At 43.1% G+C, this 18150-nt stretch overlaps 1 protein-coding gene across 12 annotated transcripts in view; it reads right to left on the reverse strand.

Moving 5' to 3' along the window:
- USP28 (ubiquitin specific peptidase 28) overlaps window positions 1–17628 on the reverse strand; it is a 63726-nt gene extending 46098 nt beyond the window's left edge. For 11 of the 12 annotated variants that reach the window (XM_059874625.1, XM_024975128.2, XM_059874624.1 and 8 more), the window contains exon 1: window positions 17537–17628. In XM_059874625.1, the coding sequence (XP_059730608.1) occupies window positions 17537–17593 (57 nt within the window). In that variant the 5' untranslated portion in view covers window positions 17594–17628. The remainder of the gene's footprint in view (window positions 1–17536) is intronic. The other variant, NM_001192998.1, reaches the window with a different exon arrangement.
- Window positions 17629–18150: the final 522 nt, after the last annotated feature.

Consider the following 18150-nt stretch of genomic DNA (forward strand, 5'->3'; position numbering starts at 1 on the left):
AGTGAAGTCGCTCAGTCGTGTCTGACTCTTCGCAAGCCCATGGTCTGCAGCCTACCAGGCTCCTCTGTCCATGGGATTTTCCAGGCAAGAGTACTGGAGTGCGGTGCCATTGCCTTCTCCAGATCATACTGTGTAAAAGTGTGCAAATCTATATAGCTCAATCATATCCAATTTTCTAAAAAGTCCAAAATGACGTATCCAAAAAAGGATGGAATAACAACTGCGAAGGGGAAATGGGTAGTGTATCAGCCTTGAACTGGAACCAAGGAGAGAAGAGTGGGATAGACAGACACACCTTCACCTCAGACCACTCAGTGTTTCAACAAAAGACAATGCCAGGTGGAATAACAGCTCACTCACACTGCTTACTTCCCACCAGGTGCTGTTCAAAGCACTTCAGAGGTATTAACTCATTTCTCTCTCAGAACAAACCTGTGAGAAACACACTGTGGCCGTCTGACAGAAGACTGAGGCACAGAGAGGTTGAGTAACTTACAGAAAGTTACTGCTAGTAAGGGTTGGAGCTGGGACTGGACCCCAGGCTGCCCGACCCCAGAGTCTGCACCCTAACCTCTATGCCATGCTGTATCTGAGAAGATGAAGAAAACAGGCAAAAAACGCCTACTTAATGCAAAACAATGCAAATATTTTATTCTTAAATTTTGACCTTGATCTTAGCAAGTTTCCTATTTTTACTGTAGCTGCCTTTATAGAAGCACAGTTTTGATTACTTAGTAGAACAATCAGTTCCAAATAAGCTACCATCAGGAGCTAGAGAGGTAAACACTAGAAGATACTGAATCTAAGGTGCCATCAGTTATAAAATGGTGTCACCAAAGAGAAAAACTGCTGCTCAACTATGACACAATACCTTCACGACAATCCTAGGAGACACATGACCTGGTCACATCAGCTTCTCGTAGCTCCAAAATGTCTCATTTATGTTGAGAAACACAAGTCACCCTGCTTCCAGGTGCATAGCCTGGCATGCATTAGGTAATTCTTTAGCATATTTCTCAGCAACAACATCAAAAAAGGCTTAAAACACCTACAGTATCTCCCTTTCTGAGGTCCCATGATGCATTCGATTGTAGTTTTGCAAGAAAATCTCAACTTGCAATCACTCCTCCAAAGACAAATATTTTACTTCACATAAAATCAAATCTGTACCCTGCTGTTCTGTTTCTATGCTTTTCTTCATAGTTTTTGTTTCACTGTTGAATCATAGTGTGATCTTTTTAAAGTCGTTTTAGACGGCAAGTAAACTAACCATGCAGTACCAACAGGGTGTGTAACCTGGCTGCCATGGTGGCAGGAACAGCTATGACCAAGCCCACATGTGTGTAGACCATAAAAACTACACCACATGGGCTATGTGGAGGATAGTAAATTAAGGAGCATCTCAATTTCAGAGATCTCAGAATGCCGAGTAAGTGCTAATCAACGAAATATGGTATTCAAATGATAAGTACCTTACTAACCATTACATGTGGCCACAGGTTAAAGTCCCACTCCTCTGTCTCCACGCTGAAAGAGGTAGCAGCAGACATTAACACATCTAGAATACTCTCAGGAAAGGAAACTCAGGTTCCCTTTTTTTTAAAGCTATTGGGCAGAGATGACGACAACATAAAATCATTCTGTGCAGCTCCAAGAACAGTGTTATACTCATTTCATCTCCCTCAAGAACTCTGTGTGTGTGCTAAGTCACTTCAGTCTGACTCTGTGTGACCCTATGGACTGTAACTTGCTAGGCTCCTCTGTCCTTGGGGATTCTCCAGGCAAGAATATCGGAGTGGGCTGCTCTGCCTCCGCCAGGGGATCGTCCTGACCTGGGGACCAACCCGCATCTCCCACGTCTCCTGCACTGGCGGCAGGTTCTTGACCACTAGGGCCACCTGGGAAGCTCCATACTATTCAAGGACTCCAGCCCCTTACTATTCTCTGCCCTTTCTAACCTCCCATGCTGAGGGAACAAACGAGCCTGTAAAGGAATGGGACTTACTATCTTTACCTGCTATTTCTCCCCATGTAGACCTCTGTTTATATGTGAAATTCCTGCCTCCATAAAGACAAGAATCACACAACACACTACCTAATGTGAATTACCCACAGGACAGTGCTGTTCACAGTTGTAACCAACACTTATTGAACGCCTTTCTGTCAGGAACTTCGGATGCCTCATACATCATGTAATGCCTGAAACAACCCTAAAATAGTCAGGGATCATCTTCATTGTGCAAATTAGAAAACTACGGTTTATAAAATCAATTTTGTCATCAAATATCTTGATTAAATGATTCCTCAAAAATAACCATTAAGATTCTGAACAGCACATTTCACAAGGAATAAGCTATGCTATTGGCACACATGAACAAGTGCTATTACATGACTCAGTCCTATAAATATTTAGCTAAACCTAAACTCTCAGTGGCACCCACAACCCAAATCCTAATCAGGGCTTCCCGGGTACAGACAGTAAGGAATCCACTGCAATGTAGGAGACTCAGGTGCGATCCCTGGGCCAGGAAGATCCCCTGGAGTAGGAAAAGGCAACCCACTCCAGTATTCTTACCTGTACAATTCCATGGACAGAGGAGCCTGGTGGTATATCTGACATTTTAATTTTACAACAACAGACAAGCTAAGCTCATTGTGCATAGATAACTCACAGTTTCTCCTCAACTTCACACGAAATTGATTTAAATATTAACTTCACCATAACTATGATGCTACAAATAAAGCACACAGCCAACAAGAGACAAGACAAAGCCTGTGCTCTAGTCATAATGAAGTCAAATAACTGGCAAGAGCCAACAGGTCTGCATTTCCTTAACTAAATACAGATTATTTTCATAAAACAAAGAGCACTCTCTTTTCTTGCCCAGAGGCAGTAAAGAAAGACAGGCACACACAAATCTCTAGAAAGAGCTCAGCTACTCCATGGTTTTGGTGCAAAGCTTCTCTCTACTGAGGTTCTCTTACAGCAAAGATGGCAACTCACCTCATCATAAACAATAAACAGGATTATTTGCATGGTAAAAACATTAAGTTATCAAGTTTTATAATAAACAACTGACCTAATCCTACTGCAACTAAATTAAAACTCCTTGATGAGCAAACTACTGCGATTACTAATCTCACAATCTTCAAAATACCCAGTTTAGCACTGTGACAAGGGTGCTTTCTAGATGATTCCATTCCTTCAAACAGGAATGCTATTTTCACCATTCTGATGCACACATTTACTGATCTCGATTATCTATTTTTACAAGGACATTTCTAAATTTAAAGCTAAGTAATTGATAAATGCTACTTTATTCCAAAGAAATACCAAGGTGTGCCTAATAAAATTCTCTCCAAAGTCAAAGATCTGGTTTTCTAATTTTGAAATAAACCTTAAATATCCAAGGAAAGCAAAGGGTAACTCTAGGAGTCAAAGAAAATACACAGCAGCAACTCCAGAAACCCAGACTATATAACAGAGTCTTAGCACAGTCTGAGACTGCTGCTAACCTTTCCAACTTCCACGGAAAAAGTCCGCAAAAGCCCTGCTATTTTTTCAGTTTTTATTCCAGTAACAACTCTATGTTGGTACAATTTACTCATAACATGGAAATCTAAAGTGCCTCATGACTCCACAAATGACAAATAGCCATTTTTTTCTGGATAAAACTGAATCCCCTGAAATCGATAACTTATTTTAATGGTGCAAAACTTAGGTACATGATGAAAATCACTGTTTCAGTTCATCAAACTGGCTTAACGTTTTTAAAAAGCATTAAAAGCTTTTAAAAGTTAGTCAATCCTAAGTGGTTTAGAGGGGTATGAACTAATATTAAAAGCAAGGAAAAAGAACTAATCATTATTTACTCAAACTTTTTCATCTCTTTTGTCCACATTCACTGAGTAGAAAATTCTAACAGCACAAAATGATATAAAATGAAAGGGAAATTTCCCTGGTCCTTCCATCCAGTTCCATGTCCCAGGAGTAATCACTATTAATAGTTGCTGACATCTTTCAGCAACGGTCTATGCACACGAACGTCTTCTTTCATACTATACACGACGTCCTGCACCTTTTTTTCCCTTACTTTAGAATACACTAAGACAATATTTTTTCATTTCTTTAAATACATATATGCCTCAACCAAATACAGGAAACAGGTCCAGGAAACTAATATGACAAGGTCTTATGAAACGCATCTTCAAAAGTTTAAGAAAATGCCATTTAGCAATCTATTTGCTAAATGAGAAACTAAGAAAATACAGGAAAAGATATAGAAAGCAAGTTTACACACTTATAGTTTCAGAAACAAAATTCTATGTTATTATTAGATGGGCCTCAGTGTGTAGTTTCCATCTTTTATAAATAACAGGGACCAGAGAGGTGATGGAGAAGACAATGGCACCCCACTCCAGCACTCTTGCCTGGAAAATCCCATGGACGGAGGAGCCTGGTGGGCTGCAGTCCATGGGGTCGCTAGGAGTAGGACACGACTGAGCGACTTCACTTTCACTTTTCACTTTCATGCACTGGAGAAGGAAATGGCAACCCACTCCACTATTCTTGCCTGGAGAATCCCAAGGACAGGGGAGCCTGGTGGGCTGCCGTCTATGGGGTCGCACAGAGTCAGACACGACTGAAGCGACTTAGCAGCAGCAGCAGAGAGGTGATGTGGGATGGGATTATGAACAGTTCTAAATGTCAGGATGAGTTTAGACTTGATCTAATGAACAACATAAAATCATTACAGGCTCTTCAGCAGGGAAGAAATGTGAGGGGCAAAAAAGGCATTTTAAAGGGATTAATCTATCACATGTTAACAGCTAGTTTAAAAGTGGTTAAAATTAGGAAAAGAAAGCTTAACCATGAGTTACAGAGCTACTGAATAAACCAAAGATGATGAAAGCAGTTGGAAGCTGGTAGGAAAAATGGAATGGTAGAGTACGGTCTATGGGTTTTTCCAACGGCTCAGTGAGTAAAGAATACACCTGCAATGCTGGAGACATAGGAGATTCAGGTTCGATCCCTGGGTTGGGAAGATCCCCTGGAGGAGGAAATGGCAATCCACTCCAGAATTCTTGCTGATAAATCCAATGGACAGACGTGCCTGGCAGGCTACAGGCCATGGGGTCACAGGGATAGACACAATTGAGCGACTAAGCACTAAGAGTATACTCTGTACATCTCAAAGAGTGAAGAGATGAAGCTTAGTCAAGTATTTGAAAATGGATGCCTAAGAGAATGTGACTGACAAAGACATAAAAAGAAACCATAAAAAAAATAATGTAGTACACCATACTAACACAATGAAGGGGGGGGGGGCGGGAGTCATCTTGATCAATGCAGAAAAAATACAACACATTTGATGATATAAATAATTGGGAAACTAGGAAAAGAACGGCATTTTCTCAATGTGATGAAGGACCTGTATTTAAAAAAGAAACTCAGTTAACATCATGCACAGTAGTGCAAGACTGAAAGAGTCCCCCTTAAAATCAGTATTAATACAAAGAAGGCCATTTTCACCAATGTTATTCAACATTATACTAGAAGTTCTAGCCAGAACAATTAGGCAAGAAAAATAAATAAAAGACACCTACATGGGAAAGGAAAAAGCAAAACTATCTCTATTTACAGATGACATGATATATAAAACACCAAAAAAATCCACTAGAGCTAATAAATAAATTCAGCAAAGTTGAAGAGCATAGGATCTATAGAAAAAAATCAGCTGTGTTTCTATACAGTAACAGTGTACAATCTAAACAGGAAATTAACAATTCCATTCATTATAGTTTCCTAAAGAATAAAACACTTCAGAATAAATTTAACCAAGAAGGTGAAAGATCTGTATACTAAAAACTACATAACACTGAGAAAAAAAGTAAAGCAAACTTTCATAAATGGAAGAACATCCAAGGTAATGGACGGGAAGACCGTATTAAGGTTCTCCAGAAAAACAGAACCAACAGGGCGTGAGTGTGTGTGTGAAGAAATCCTGTGTTCATAGTTTCCAGTATATGTGAGTTAAGAAATTTATTATTACAAATTGGCTCTTGGGATTTTGGAAGCTGAGAAGTTCCAAGATCTACACTGGCTGGAGAACCAGCCAATGGAGTCATTTTAACCTGAGTTGGAAGCCTGAGAACCAGGAAAGCTGATATAACTTTCAGTCTGAGGGCAAGAGAAGACCTGCACCCAATTAGGTAGGTAATGTTTCCTCTTTACCAGCCTTTACTGTTTAGGCTTTCGGTAGCTGGGATGAGGTCCAAAGACATCAGAGAGAGCAATCAGCTTTATTCACCCTACTGATTCAAATGCTAATCTCATCCAGAAGCACCCTCACAGACATAACCAGAATGTTTGACAAAACGTCTGGACACCTCCTGGTCTAGTCAAGCTGACACATAAAATGAACCATCACAAAGACTTAATATTAATACGTTAATACTACCCAAAGTGATCTACAGATTCAATGCAATGTAAAAAAGATCAATTCCAATGACCATTTTTACAGAAATGCTGACCATATCCATATGAAATCCATATGGAATTTCACAAGACGCTGAATAGCCAAAACAATATTGAACAAAGAGGACTCACTCACACTCTAAGATTTCAAAAGTTACTGTGAAACTAGAGTAATCACGACAGTATAGTACTGGCATAAGGACAAGCAGATGGGCAAATGAATTGGAATTGGGAGTCCAGAAGAGAGTCATAATCTCTGGTCAACTGATTTTTAAGTTTTTTTAAAAATTCTATTATCTATTTATTGATTTAACTTCTGGCTGTGCTGGGTCTTCACTGCTGCACACAGGCCTTCTCTAGCTGCAGCAGGTGGGGGCTACTCCTCGTTGCAGCATGCAGGTTTCTCTCTGTGGTGGCTTCTCTTGCTGCAGGGCACGGCCTCTAGGCTCGGGGCCTCAGTAGTTGTGGCGCGTGGGCTTAGTTGCCCTGTGATCTATGGGATCTTCCAGGACCACAGATGGGACCTGTGTCCCCTGCACTGGCAGGCAGACAGTTAACAACTGGACAACCAGGTAAGTCCTGGTCAACTGATTTTTGATAAGGATGTCAAGACTATTTGATGGGGGGAAAAAAAGCCTCTTCAAAAAATGGCATTCAGGATGGTATAAGCATAAGATTGACAGTATTTAAGAGCAAAATTTGCAACAAGTACTAAAGTAGCCATAGAGATTTAATGTAAGGTTTACAGAACATCATAATAATGCACTATAGGTATGTGATGTGATAAATATCAGAAGAGCAAACATATTGTAATATATACACTTACCCAAGGAACATGATGTACACTTTATGTTTACACACTCCACAAACAAAAATGGTGGTAGAACAACTAGATATACACTTGAAAAAGAATAAAGTTTGACCCCTACTTCACACAATATTCAAAAACTAACTGAAAATGGATCAACATCTAAAGTAAAAGAGATAAAATTATAAAACTCTAACAAGAAAGTTAGAGGTAAATCTTCAGTATCTTGAATTTGACAATGGATTCTTTTTATATTATCCCCAAAGCACAAGTGACAGAAGAAAAAAATAGGTAAGTGGCATTTCATCAAAATTAAAAACTTTTATGCAACAAAGGACATTATCAAGAAAGTGAAATGACAACCTACAGGATGGGAGTAAATATTTTCAAAACATAAATCTGATAAGGGTCTAGTATTTCAGATTATATTAAAATTCTTACAATTCAAAAACCAAAGACAAATAAACCCAATTCAAAAACGGGAAAAGGACTGAAACAGACATTTCCCCAAAGAAGAGATACAAATGATCAATAAGCCTAAGAAAAGATGCTTAACAACAACTGCCATTAGGAAAATGCAAACCAAAACTAAATGAGATACCACATCATAGGCAAAGATGACTCCTATAAAACAAAGCAAAAATGGAAAATTACAAGTTTGGAGAGGATATGGAGAAACTGGAATCTTTGTGTGCTGCTGGTGGGAATGTAAAACAGTAAAGATGCTGTGGAAAAGTCTGACGGTTCTTCAAAACGTTATATATAGAATTACCCTATGAGCCAGCAATTCTACACTTAGGTATATACCCAAAATAATTGGAAGCAGGTATTCAAATATTTAGGGCTTTACATGTGGCTCAGTGGTAAAGAATCCACCTGCAATGCAGGAGACACAGGTTTGATCCCTGGGTCAGGGAGATGCCCTGGAGGAGAGCATGGCAGCCCACTCCAGTATTCTTGGCTGGAGAATCCCAAGGACAGAGGAGCCTGGTGGCTACAGACCACGGGGTTGCAAAGAGTCAGACATGACTGAAGTGACTTAGCATACACTCAAATATTTGGACATGAATGTTCACAGAAGTACTACTTGCAAAAGCCAAAAGGTGGGAAAAACTCCAATGTCCACCAATGGAAAAATTACATCTTACATCAGGTAAGATGTAACAGATATATCTGTTATTCAGTCACTCAGTCGAGTCCAATTCTTTGCAACCCCATGGACTGCAGCATGCCAGGCTCCCCTGTCCTTCACTATCTCCTGGAATTCACTCAAACTCCTGTCTATTCATGATGGCAATGCCATCCAACCCATCTCATTCTCTGCCGACCCCTTCTCCTCCTGTTTTCAATCTTTCCCAGCATCATAGTCTTTTCCAATGAGTCAGCTATTCACATCAGGTGGACAAAGTATTAGAGCTTCAGCATCAGTCCTTCCAATGAATATTCAGGGTTGATTTCCTTTAGGACTGACTGGTTTGATCTCTATGCTATCCGAGGGACTCTCAAGATCTTCTCCAGCACCACAGTTCAAAAGCATCAATTCTATCCAAGGGACTCTCAAGAGTCTTCTCTGGTACCATGGTGCAGAAGCATCAATCCTTCAGTGCTCAGTCTTTTTTACAGTCCAACTCTCACATCTGTACATGACTACTGAGGTTATTGATATTACTCCCGGCACTCTTGGTTCCAGTTTGTGTTTCATCCAGCCCGGCATTTCGCATGATGTACTCTTCATATAAGTTAAATAAGCAGGGTGACAATACAGAGCTTTGACATACTCCTTTCCCAATGTGGAACCAGTCCATTGTTTCATGTTTGGTTCTAGAGCTGAGTATCAGCCATTATTGAAAGGAATGAAGTACTGATACATGCTATAACTTGGATAAACTTCAATAAACTAAGTGAAAGACACAATACACAAAAGGTCACATATTATACGATTCCATTTACATGAACAATCAGAACAGGTAAAACGCAGAGACAGAAAGCAGATCAGTGTGGCCAGCGGGGAGAGTGGAGGGGAAATGGGGAGGGACTGCTTGGTAGAATTCGGTTTTCTTTTGGGGTGATAAAAATATTACGGACCCAGACAGAAGTGGTGGTTGTGCAATGTTGTGAATATACTAAATGTATACTTTATGTAATTTATATTATATGAATTTCACCTCAACTGAATAAAAACTGAGCTTTGCATATGTACATGCATACACACAACAAAAAAGAAAAAAGACACCAGGAAAGTACTAACTTGGGCAGGAATATTGGAAAAAGGAAATATTTTCTTAGGATATCTCAAATTTAACCTACCAACCATTATGTAGCAGCTGCTAGCATCTATTCACACAGATCTTTAATCTGGCTATGAATGTCTGGCATTTTGACCTCTGTTTTTATTAGAAAGCCTTGATGGTGGCAATAGCACCAGGTAGCCCCGACTGCACCACACATTAGCCTCTGGGTAAATTTCAACTTTCTTGAGCATCAATTTCTACAGCTGGAAAATAAAGTATACCATAAGCTTTGACAGCACAGGTGTGACTGTGAAATGAAGTAATGGGTACAGGAATTGTTATTAAAATGAAAAAATGAGTTTTTAAATGTAAAATACTGTGATCTGTCCATCTTAACAAAATTCATCTACAGATTATAGTAAAAATACTGATATCCTAGAAAAATAATTGCCTTTGCCAGGGTTTTAGTTTTATTACTTACTAGTTGGGTCACTTTGCAAATTCTGCTTCACACTAAATTTTATTTCATAGGTTTGCTATATGGGTTCAATGAGAAATATATGTTAAAGTGCTCCATAAATTGTCAAGGTAGTCAAAAAGTTTGGTTCTAGAGAGACATGTACTGCAGCAGGCAAAGTCAGAATGGCATGAAGTCTCACCTATGCCATGCTGCATGTGCTCAGTTGCTAAGCCATCTGACTCTCTGCCACCCTATGGACTGTAGCCTGTAGTCCCGCGAGGCTCCTCTGTCTGCGGGACTTTTCAGGCAAGAATACTGGAATGGGTAGCCATTACCTTCTTCAGGGGATCTTCCCGACCTAAGGCAGGAACGCTGCTTCTTCTGCCTTCATCTCCTGCATTCGCAGGCTGATTCTTTATCATTTGAGCCACCTGGGAAGCCCCTCAACCGTGCTACTTAGAATTTATTCTTGAGTGAGTCATTTTTTCAAATGCAATACAGAGACAGACTTTGGTTTAAAATTTTCTTATTAGGACCTTGTGAGTTATATTAATATCTGAGGCTGAGTTTTCCCACTGTAATAAGACATAATAATTCATACCTTATAGGGTTTTTATAAAGATTAAAAATGTACCAAAAACTGGCATATGGCAGATGCTCTAAGTATGTATTTACAGGGCTGGTATAGTAACTGTGGGAAAAGGAGTGAGGCAGCAAATGTTTATCTCAAGTAGAAATGCTCAAAAAGCATTTGGAAAAAGAGGAGTTGAAGTCGTCTGCAATTTGGGATCAGACATGCAGATCTGGAAGCAGTTAATAAAAGGACAGTAACAACAAAGAAAGCAAAGGTTCGCCCCTAGCAGAGAAGAAATGTAGAAAAGCCAGAAAAATAAAGGCCTCAGGGCCTTCCTTGGTGGTGCAGTGGCTGGGACTCTGAGCTTCCAATGCAAGCGGCCCAGGTTCCACCCCTGGTCAGAGAACTAGATCCCACATGCTGCACGTCACAACTAAAGATCCTGCGTGCAGCTAAGACCCAGAGCAGCCAAATACATACACACGTGCATACAAACACACACACATGAAGCACGGGGCCCAAAGGTCCCAGGGCAGAGGGCTCAGGAAGTACAGTAGCAGCAACACTGGGCACACTTACCAGGACACGGAACCAAAGCCTGAGGCCAGGGTTCTGCCACAGACTGTGATCACGAATAAATCAACTCCCTAAACCAGTTACTATATTTGCAAAACCAAGAAAGCTGTAGTAGGGGATTTCCCTGGTGATGCAGTGGATAAAAATCACCTGCCAATGCAGGGGACAGAGGTTTGATCCCTGGCTCAACAAGATCCCACATGCCACTGAGTAGCTAAGCCCGAGTGCCACAACTACTGAAGCCCTGGCACTCTAGGGCAAAGGTGCAGTATGGAATTCCTTGGTGGTCCAATGGTGAGGACTTGGCACTTTCACTGTTAAGGGCACAGATTCAATCCTTGGTTGGGAACTGCTGCTGCCGCTAAGTCGCTTCAGTCGTGTCCGACTGTGTGCGACCCAATAGACGGCACTGGAGTGGGTTGCCATTTCCTTCTCCAGTGCATGAAAGTGAAAAGTGAAAGTGAAGTCACTCAGTCGCGTCCGACTCTTCGTGACCCCATGGACTGCAGCCTTCCAGGCTCCTCCGTCCACGGGATTTTCCAGGCAAGAGTACTGGAGTGGGGTGCCATTGCCTTCTCCATGGTTGGGAACTAAGATCCTACAAACTTGTGCAGCACGACTCCATCCCTCCACACGAAAAAGAGAAAGCTGTAGTACATAAATTCAAACATCTTTTCCAGGGCTAGTTTTCATAAAAGTTATAAAATGATGTCATCAGTTCAGAACTGAGGGCTTACTGTGGTACATCTGTGATAAGACCATGGTGAATGATTCAAGAAAACACGCTGGAATTTTTTTTGTAAAAAGCAGTACAGTTGGTAATAACCAGCAACAAAATCAAGAGCCAAAATAACTATCAACCAAAAAGTGGCCATGAAAAATCATCACAAATCAAACCATGAAAATGGGACTTGAGAAAGAATTTGAATAAGCAAGGATGTAGAAAGAACTAGAACTAAAAGGTCACTGACCTGACCAGAAGGTGATTAGTCACTGGTCACCTCCAAGAGATCCATTTCACTTGCTACTAAAGCCTACTGCTGGCAAGGCTCTCGTTGGGTGCCCTCGGAGATGCTGATCACATAAAACCACTCACTGCCCTACAATCTAATCTTCTGTTGCCTGGTCAGCCTCTCTGTAGGCCTGTGGGCAATCAGCCCTCATCCTGCTGGAGCCTAAGTGATCCCCAGAGTCACCTGCTAACTGGGCTTTTGCAAAGTTGCTGCTGCACCTCAAGTAAAATCTGGGAACCAACTCACTTCAGCCTGGGGAGGGGGGGCCTCCTACCAGCCAAGAGCTAAACCTTGCCTAGGTCTGTATTTTTCAAATCATCCACAAGGAGCTGGAATTACATTGTAACTGGAAAACTGTTTTAGAGAAGAAACAGGTGGACTTACAAGAAAGTAAACAAAATGAAAGATAGTAAACAAAAATAAAGAACAAGGCAGAGACGATTTTGCTATTGTTGCTATTTTGTTTGAGGATTGAGGAGAAGTGTGCATAGCTGAAGGGAAAATGGGAATCCTTTGGAGCAGAAAATTGATCACTTTCACAAAGTTTATCACCCAGGGATCTTGTCAAAAAGCGATTCTGATTCTGCAGGTCTAGGGTGGAGGCCCAGACAGTGGTATGTTGATTTGTCCAGCCTACTTATTGCCTTAGTAGAAATATTTCAACTGAGATTTCAAGCTACTAACATGAGGTCATTGAACACAGAGTTGGGAAGAAATGTATACAGTCACCTGGAGAGGCAGTACAAGTACAAGCTGGCTCCAGCACACCCAAATTTCTACATTTCTGACAAACTCTTAGGTGATATGGATGCTACTGGTCCATGGACCATATCCTGAGTCTCAAAGATGCAGAAGGCAGTGAAGGTACCTGGGAATTAGGCTAGGATAAAGAAGATGAAAGAAAACTTAGGCGAATGAGGAGAAACATCATCTAAACCAGGGTTTCTTAAGCCCCATTGACATTTTGGGCCAGACAACTTCTTGTTTTGGGGAAGGGGGGGCTCTCTGTACACTGCAGGATATTTAGCAGCATTCTTGGCTTCCACTCACTAGATGACAGGAGTATTCTTCCCTAGGAGTCACAATCAAAAAGGTTTCTAGATACCACTGATTTAGATTCATCTCTAAAAGAGGGAAGAAGGGAAGAGTACATCTTCCACTAAGAGAAAAGATTCTGAAGGGGGGAGGACCCCAAGCATGAGATAGAGAGCTCTTTAGGTATCAGTTAGCTCATTCAAGTAGAAAGGAAGATAATCTATTGAGAAAGACTGCAATGAGAACTGAAAATTTAAAACGTCAGGAAGAGAGTTCTACAGACTAACAGGTTCTAACCCAAGACCATTGGTCCATCAACTAAGAAGTAGGATCAGAGATTTCTTGAGCTCTTGGGAGTTAGAAGTCCCTGGGTTCAACCTTGGCTGTACCCTTTACTAGGTAAGTAACCTTGTACAAATTATTTAACAAGAAATAAGAAAACTTCCTGAAGCTGTCCTAAGTACTGAGATAATATGTTAAGTTGTGAGCACAGTCTGGCATATAGTACATGATCAATCAAGGTTATCTACTACTACTATCAGCATCATTATTCTCCTTGAAAAATATGTTTCATCTGGCTATTGCTTTAAATTTCTTTGATGAAAGAAAACACATGGCAAGATCTTGCCTGGTGAGGTGTTACTTGTCAATGGGTTTTATAAATTTACTAAAAGTACTGTGTGAGTAGCAACTGTTTGTAGCTGGAGGCATGAGAGCTGTGGATGCCAACCAAGCACTCACTCACTGATGTTCCAAAAATTACAAGTAATGAGACAAAATAAAAGAGAGTGTAAAACCAATAAATCAAAAGGCGGCACTAAATTTTCTCAGAAACAGGTTTTCATAGGGCTTCCGTTAGCAGGACACACATGTGATGAGCCTTAGTATAGCTGCCAAGGTTGACAGGTTTGTAAGAGCCAATCTGACTTCAAATTACTTGTCCTACTGAGGTAGGAGACAGCGGGTCTCTGGGCCGGACACCTGGTGGTTGTTAAGTGGAGTAAAACTAAGCCTTTGTTCTCAACCAGACACTCGAAGGACAAAGCTAGTGGTAAAAGCTGAGTGCTGCTGAAGCAGAGATAAAGTGCCCGCTCCTGAGGTCAAGGAAGACTTCCCTGTCTGCACATGAGAAGGAATGCTTTTGGGGGTTGAAAAGGGAGGGGACCCCACTCCATAGTAAGTGTGGACATGCACCCACAGGCCTCTACAGTGGGAACTGTCTCAGCAAAAAGTTGCACACGCATCTTGGGCAGGATCCATGGGCCAGTCAGGCATGGACAGAGAAACAAGATAATCGGTCAGAGGTAAACAAAGACCTGGAAGGACAGTCCTACATAAATGATTTACATCACCTCCTCCTCATCCGGGACGGCCGCACATCTCTCTGGGCGTTCTCTGAATGCCTGCGCTCCTCTGCAGGTGTGCGTCCCTGCCTGACTTCTGACTTATGGCACCGCTCCTCATTAGAGAGGATGCCCACACGCTGTCCGGTGTGTATCTCCACCCTGATTCTGAGCTGGATAAACAAGCGCTTTTCCTGTGAGCTCTCCCATATATTGTGCTGTGTCTCTAATAATAAACTTTGTATCTGTTTTTATATGTTTTGCCTCCTTGAAATATTCTTGCTTCAAACAGGGCCAAGAGCCAGCGCCACTTTGACTCTAGCCTCTAGCCCTTGGTGGTCCAGTGGCTAGGACTCTTGGTTTTCATCCAGGTTGCTGCTAAGTCACTTCAGTCGTGTCCGACTCTGTGTGACCCCATAGACGGCAGCCACCAGGCTCCCCCATCCCTGGGATTCTCCAGGCAGGAACACTGGAGTGGGTTGCCATTTCCTTCTCCAATGCAGGAAAGTGAAAAGTGAAAGTGAAGTCACTCAGTCGTGTCCAACTCTTCGCGACCCCATGGACTGCAGCCTACCAGGCTCCTCCATCCATGGGATTTTCCAGGCAAGAGTACTGGAGTGGGGTGCCATTGCCATCCAGGTTACCCAGGTTTAATTCCTAAGCAGAGAACTAAGATCTCTCTTCAGGACTGCTCAATGCTGTCCCTCCGAGAGCACTACAGTAACAGTAAACGCTGCTGCTGGGTTTTCATCTAAGTCAAGAACTGATTTAAATGGTGCATGCTAACTCGCTTCAGTCTCGTCTGACTCTTTTCGATCCCATGGACTGTAGCCCGCCGGGCTCCTCTGTCCATGAGATTCTCCAGGCAAGAATACTGGAGTGGGCTGTCATGCTCTCCTCCAGGGAATTTTCCCAACCCAGGGATCGAACCTGCATCTCTCAAGTCTCCTGCATTAGCAGGTGGATTCTTTACCACTAGCACCACCTGGGAAGCTGCGATTTAAATGGTACCTACCTCTTTTAGACTCAAATGCAGACTGAGAACAGATTTCAAGAGTACTGCGTTTTCGTCCCACTCAAGTTCTTTGAGGCTATAACAGATTCTGCCTGTACCATGTACGCTGACCAATAAGGGAAAGGAAGCACTCTAAGTTTTAAATAGCTGCTGAGTGTCAGGGGAGGAGAGCTCCCCTCAATTAGAACAATTCAAGATCCTTTAAGGACAATAAAGAATTGCTTCACAGAATTTAAAATAGAGTTCATTCTAACATGAAACTTAAGATGAAGAAAATACCAAAATTTTTCCTCTGAGATGGGAAAGGTACTTCTCATATAAGACTCCTGCATTCTAGCCTGCTAACTTCAGGCATTTTACATTAGAAAAAACCAAAAGGGCAAACATTATCAAGCATTCCAAGCTTATCATCTGTCTGTATGGGGAGAATCGCTGGGAAGAACAGTAAATGTCACCACTCTGCAGGTTGCCAGGAATCAGGTCCTCCAGCCAGCCACAGCCACTGGAGTTCCAAAGCTTTCCAAAAATAGCTATGACTTATATACAAGTGTTCATAAAACACCTCACACATGAACGTTTAAACCGAGAAGGCTGAGACAGTGGTCATCTCTCAAACTGCGGCAGAGGTAAATGCAGTTGCTGCTGACCAAAAGGCACATGGTCTCAGCCAACAAATTTAAATATGACTTGCTCTCCCTTAAAATAACATGACGATCTCAAAACTAAGATTTTCCCACCTGCTTTTAAGTCACTGTCCTTTAAACAAACAGAACTGATTTGTGAAACGAGAGAAAATCCTGACTCACATTCCAAGGGTCATTTGTAAACGCCTAACAATATTTCTATTAGAAATCAGCACATGAAACACCATTTGCCTACTTTCATTTTAGAGCCCAGGACCTGGAGGTATCTTTTACTACAGGAATTTAAAAAGGAAGTGCGGTCACTTTATACTCCATTGGTCTCTTGAGTGTCCGAAGAGGGGGGGAAAAGGAGGCGTAAAAGGTTTCTCACATGGAGGTATCTGACAGCTCTGTACTGTAAACAGATAGTTTATGAAATTCCTCACTTCCAAACTCGCATTTAAATACTTCCCATTCTGTCTTGAAAAAGTGCACCACTTGACGGGTGACAGGGTAGTGTTAAGTTAGAACATTCCAAAGTAACATTAGAAGACATTCTCAAATTGCCCACTTCCCAAGGTTTTTTTTTTTTCCACAGACATTAGCCTTTTTTCTCTCAAACCAGTGTTCTTTTCCTCTCACCTTCTTAGCCCAGAAACCCCTGTATTGATTTCAATCTTCTTAGATACTAGGACTAGGAAAGCATTATCAGCATACCTTCTATTCATCACGGTGTTCCTCCCCCTTCCTTAAAAATCTACAGTGATGAATGCAGTAACTGGGGAGGCTGCTTTCTGCTTAAAAATATGGGGGGTGGGGAGGGAAATGTAGAAGGTAGGAAGTGGTAACAAGGACCCTTGGTCTTTCACACGGTGTAGATAAAATCCTCGCTTTAACTTAGATAACTTCGGTCTGCTTTAGACTCTTAAAACAGCACTGCCCTAAAACGGATTCGGGGAAAAAAAAAAAAAAAAAAAATCCAGCAAAGCTGCCCCTTTCCGAAGTTTCGCGGGGGCCAGGAGCGCTCTCTTTAGAGATCCCTGATGCAGACAGCAGCCCACGTCCAGCCCTTTATTTTTGATATCCCAAATTAGCTAATCTCCCTCGAACTTCAGCCCGTCTCTGGACCCCAAGAAGAGTCCTCAATCTCTGCGAGCGAGCCTTGCAGAGACTTCAGCTTCCTCCCGGAGCCCCAGTGCTCACCCCGGCCGGAGCGCTGCCCTCGCCCCCGCCGGGCCCGGGCGCCCTCCGCAGCCCCGCGCCCCATCTCCGCAGGCCCGCCCGCCTGCGCCCCGCGCGGCTCCCGCCTGGGCCCCGCACCCCTACCCCGTGGGACCCGGAGCCCGCCCCCCGGTTCGCGTTCGCCGCCGCGAGGCCCACCGAGCCGTGGCGGTCGGTCGCTCCGGCCGCGTCGTCCTGCTGCAGCTCCGCAGTCATGGCCGAGACGCCCCTCCGTGGGTCACCCTCCTCCCGCCGCCGCCGCCGCCGGCCCAGCCTCGCCGGAGGAGGAGGAGGAGGTGAAGGAGGAGGCCCCGCCTCCGCCCTCCACCCCACTCGAGCCCCGCCTCCGCCCCGCCGCACGCCGGAGGCTCAGCCCACACGCTCTGCCCCCGGCCTGCGCGCGCACGCGAGGCGCGCGGCCGCGGGCCGAGCTGCTTTGCGTGCTCCCGCGTACGCCGGGCTCTGACCCCGCGCAGGCCACGTGACCCCGGCCCCGCCCGTGCCTAACGGTCAGCTTTTACGTCCGTCGGGCGGTCTGCGGCCCGGAAGTGGTGGTGCCGATCCGGGACCCTCCTTTCCCAAGTCTCTTTCTCCGGTGTCGGCCCTCAAAACCTCCTCATTTTTCGGACTCACCGCCGGCTCAAGACTCCTCACAGACGAGTTAAAGCTACTCGCTGTTTTGGGAACCTGTCTTAGGGAACGGGTAATAGAGGATGCCCTACCTCACTGGAGTCGTTTCCAAGTCCAGTGACGCGAAAAAATGCTTCGTCCTG

The sequence above is a fragment of the Bos taurus genome, chromosome 15 (assembly GCF_002263795.3).
Source record: "Bos taurus isolate L1 Dominette 01449 registration number 42190680 breed Hereford chromosome 15, ARS-UCD2.0, whole genome shotgun sequence".
Classification (NCBI taxonomy): domain Eukaryota; kingdom Metazoa; phylum Chordata; class Mammalia; order Artiodactyla; family Bovidae; genus Bos; species Bos taurus.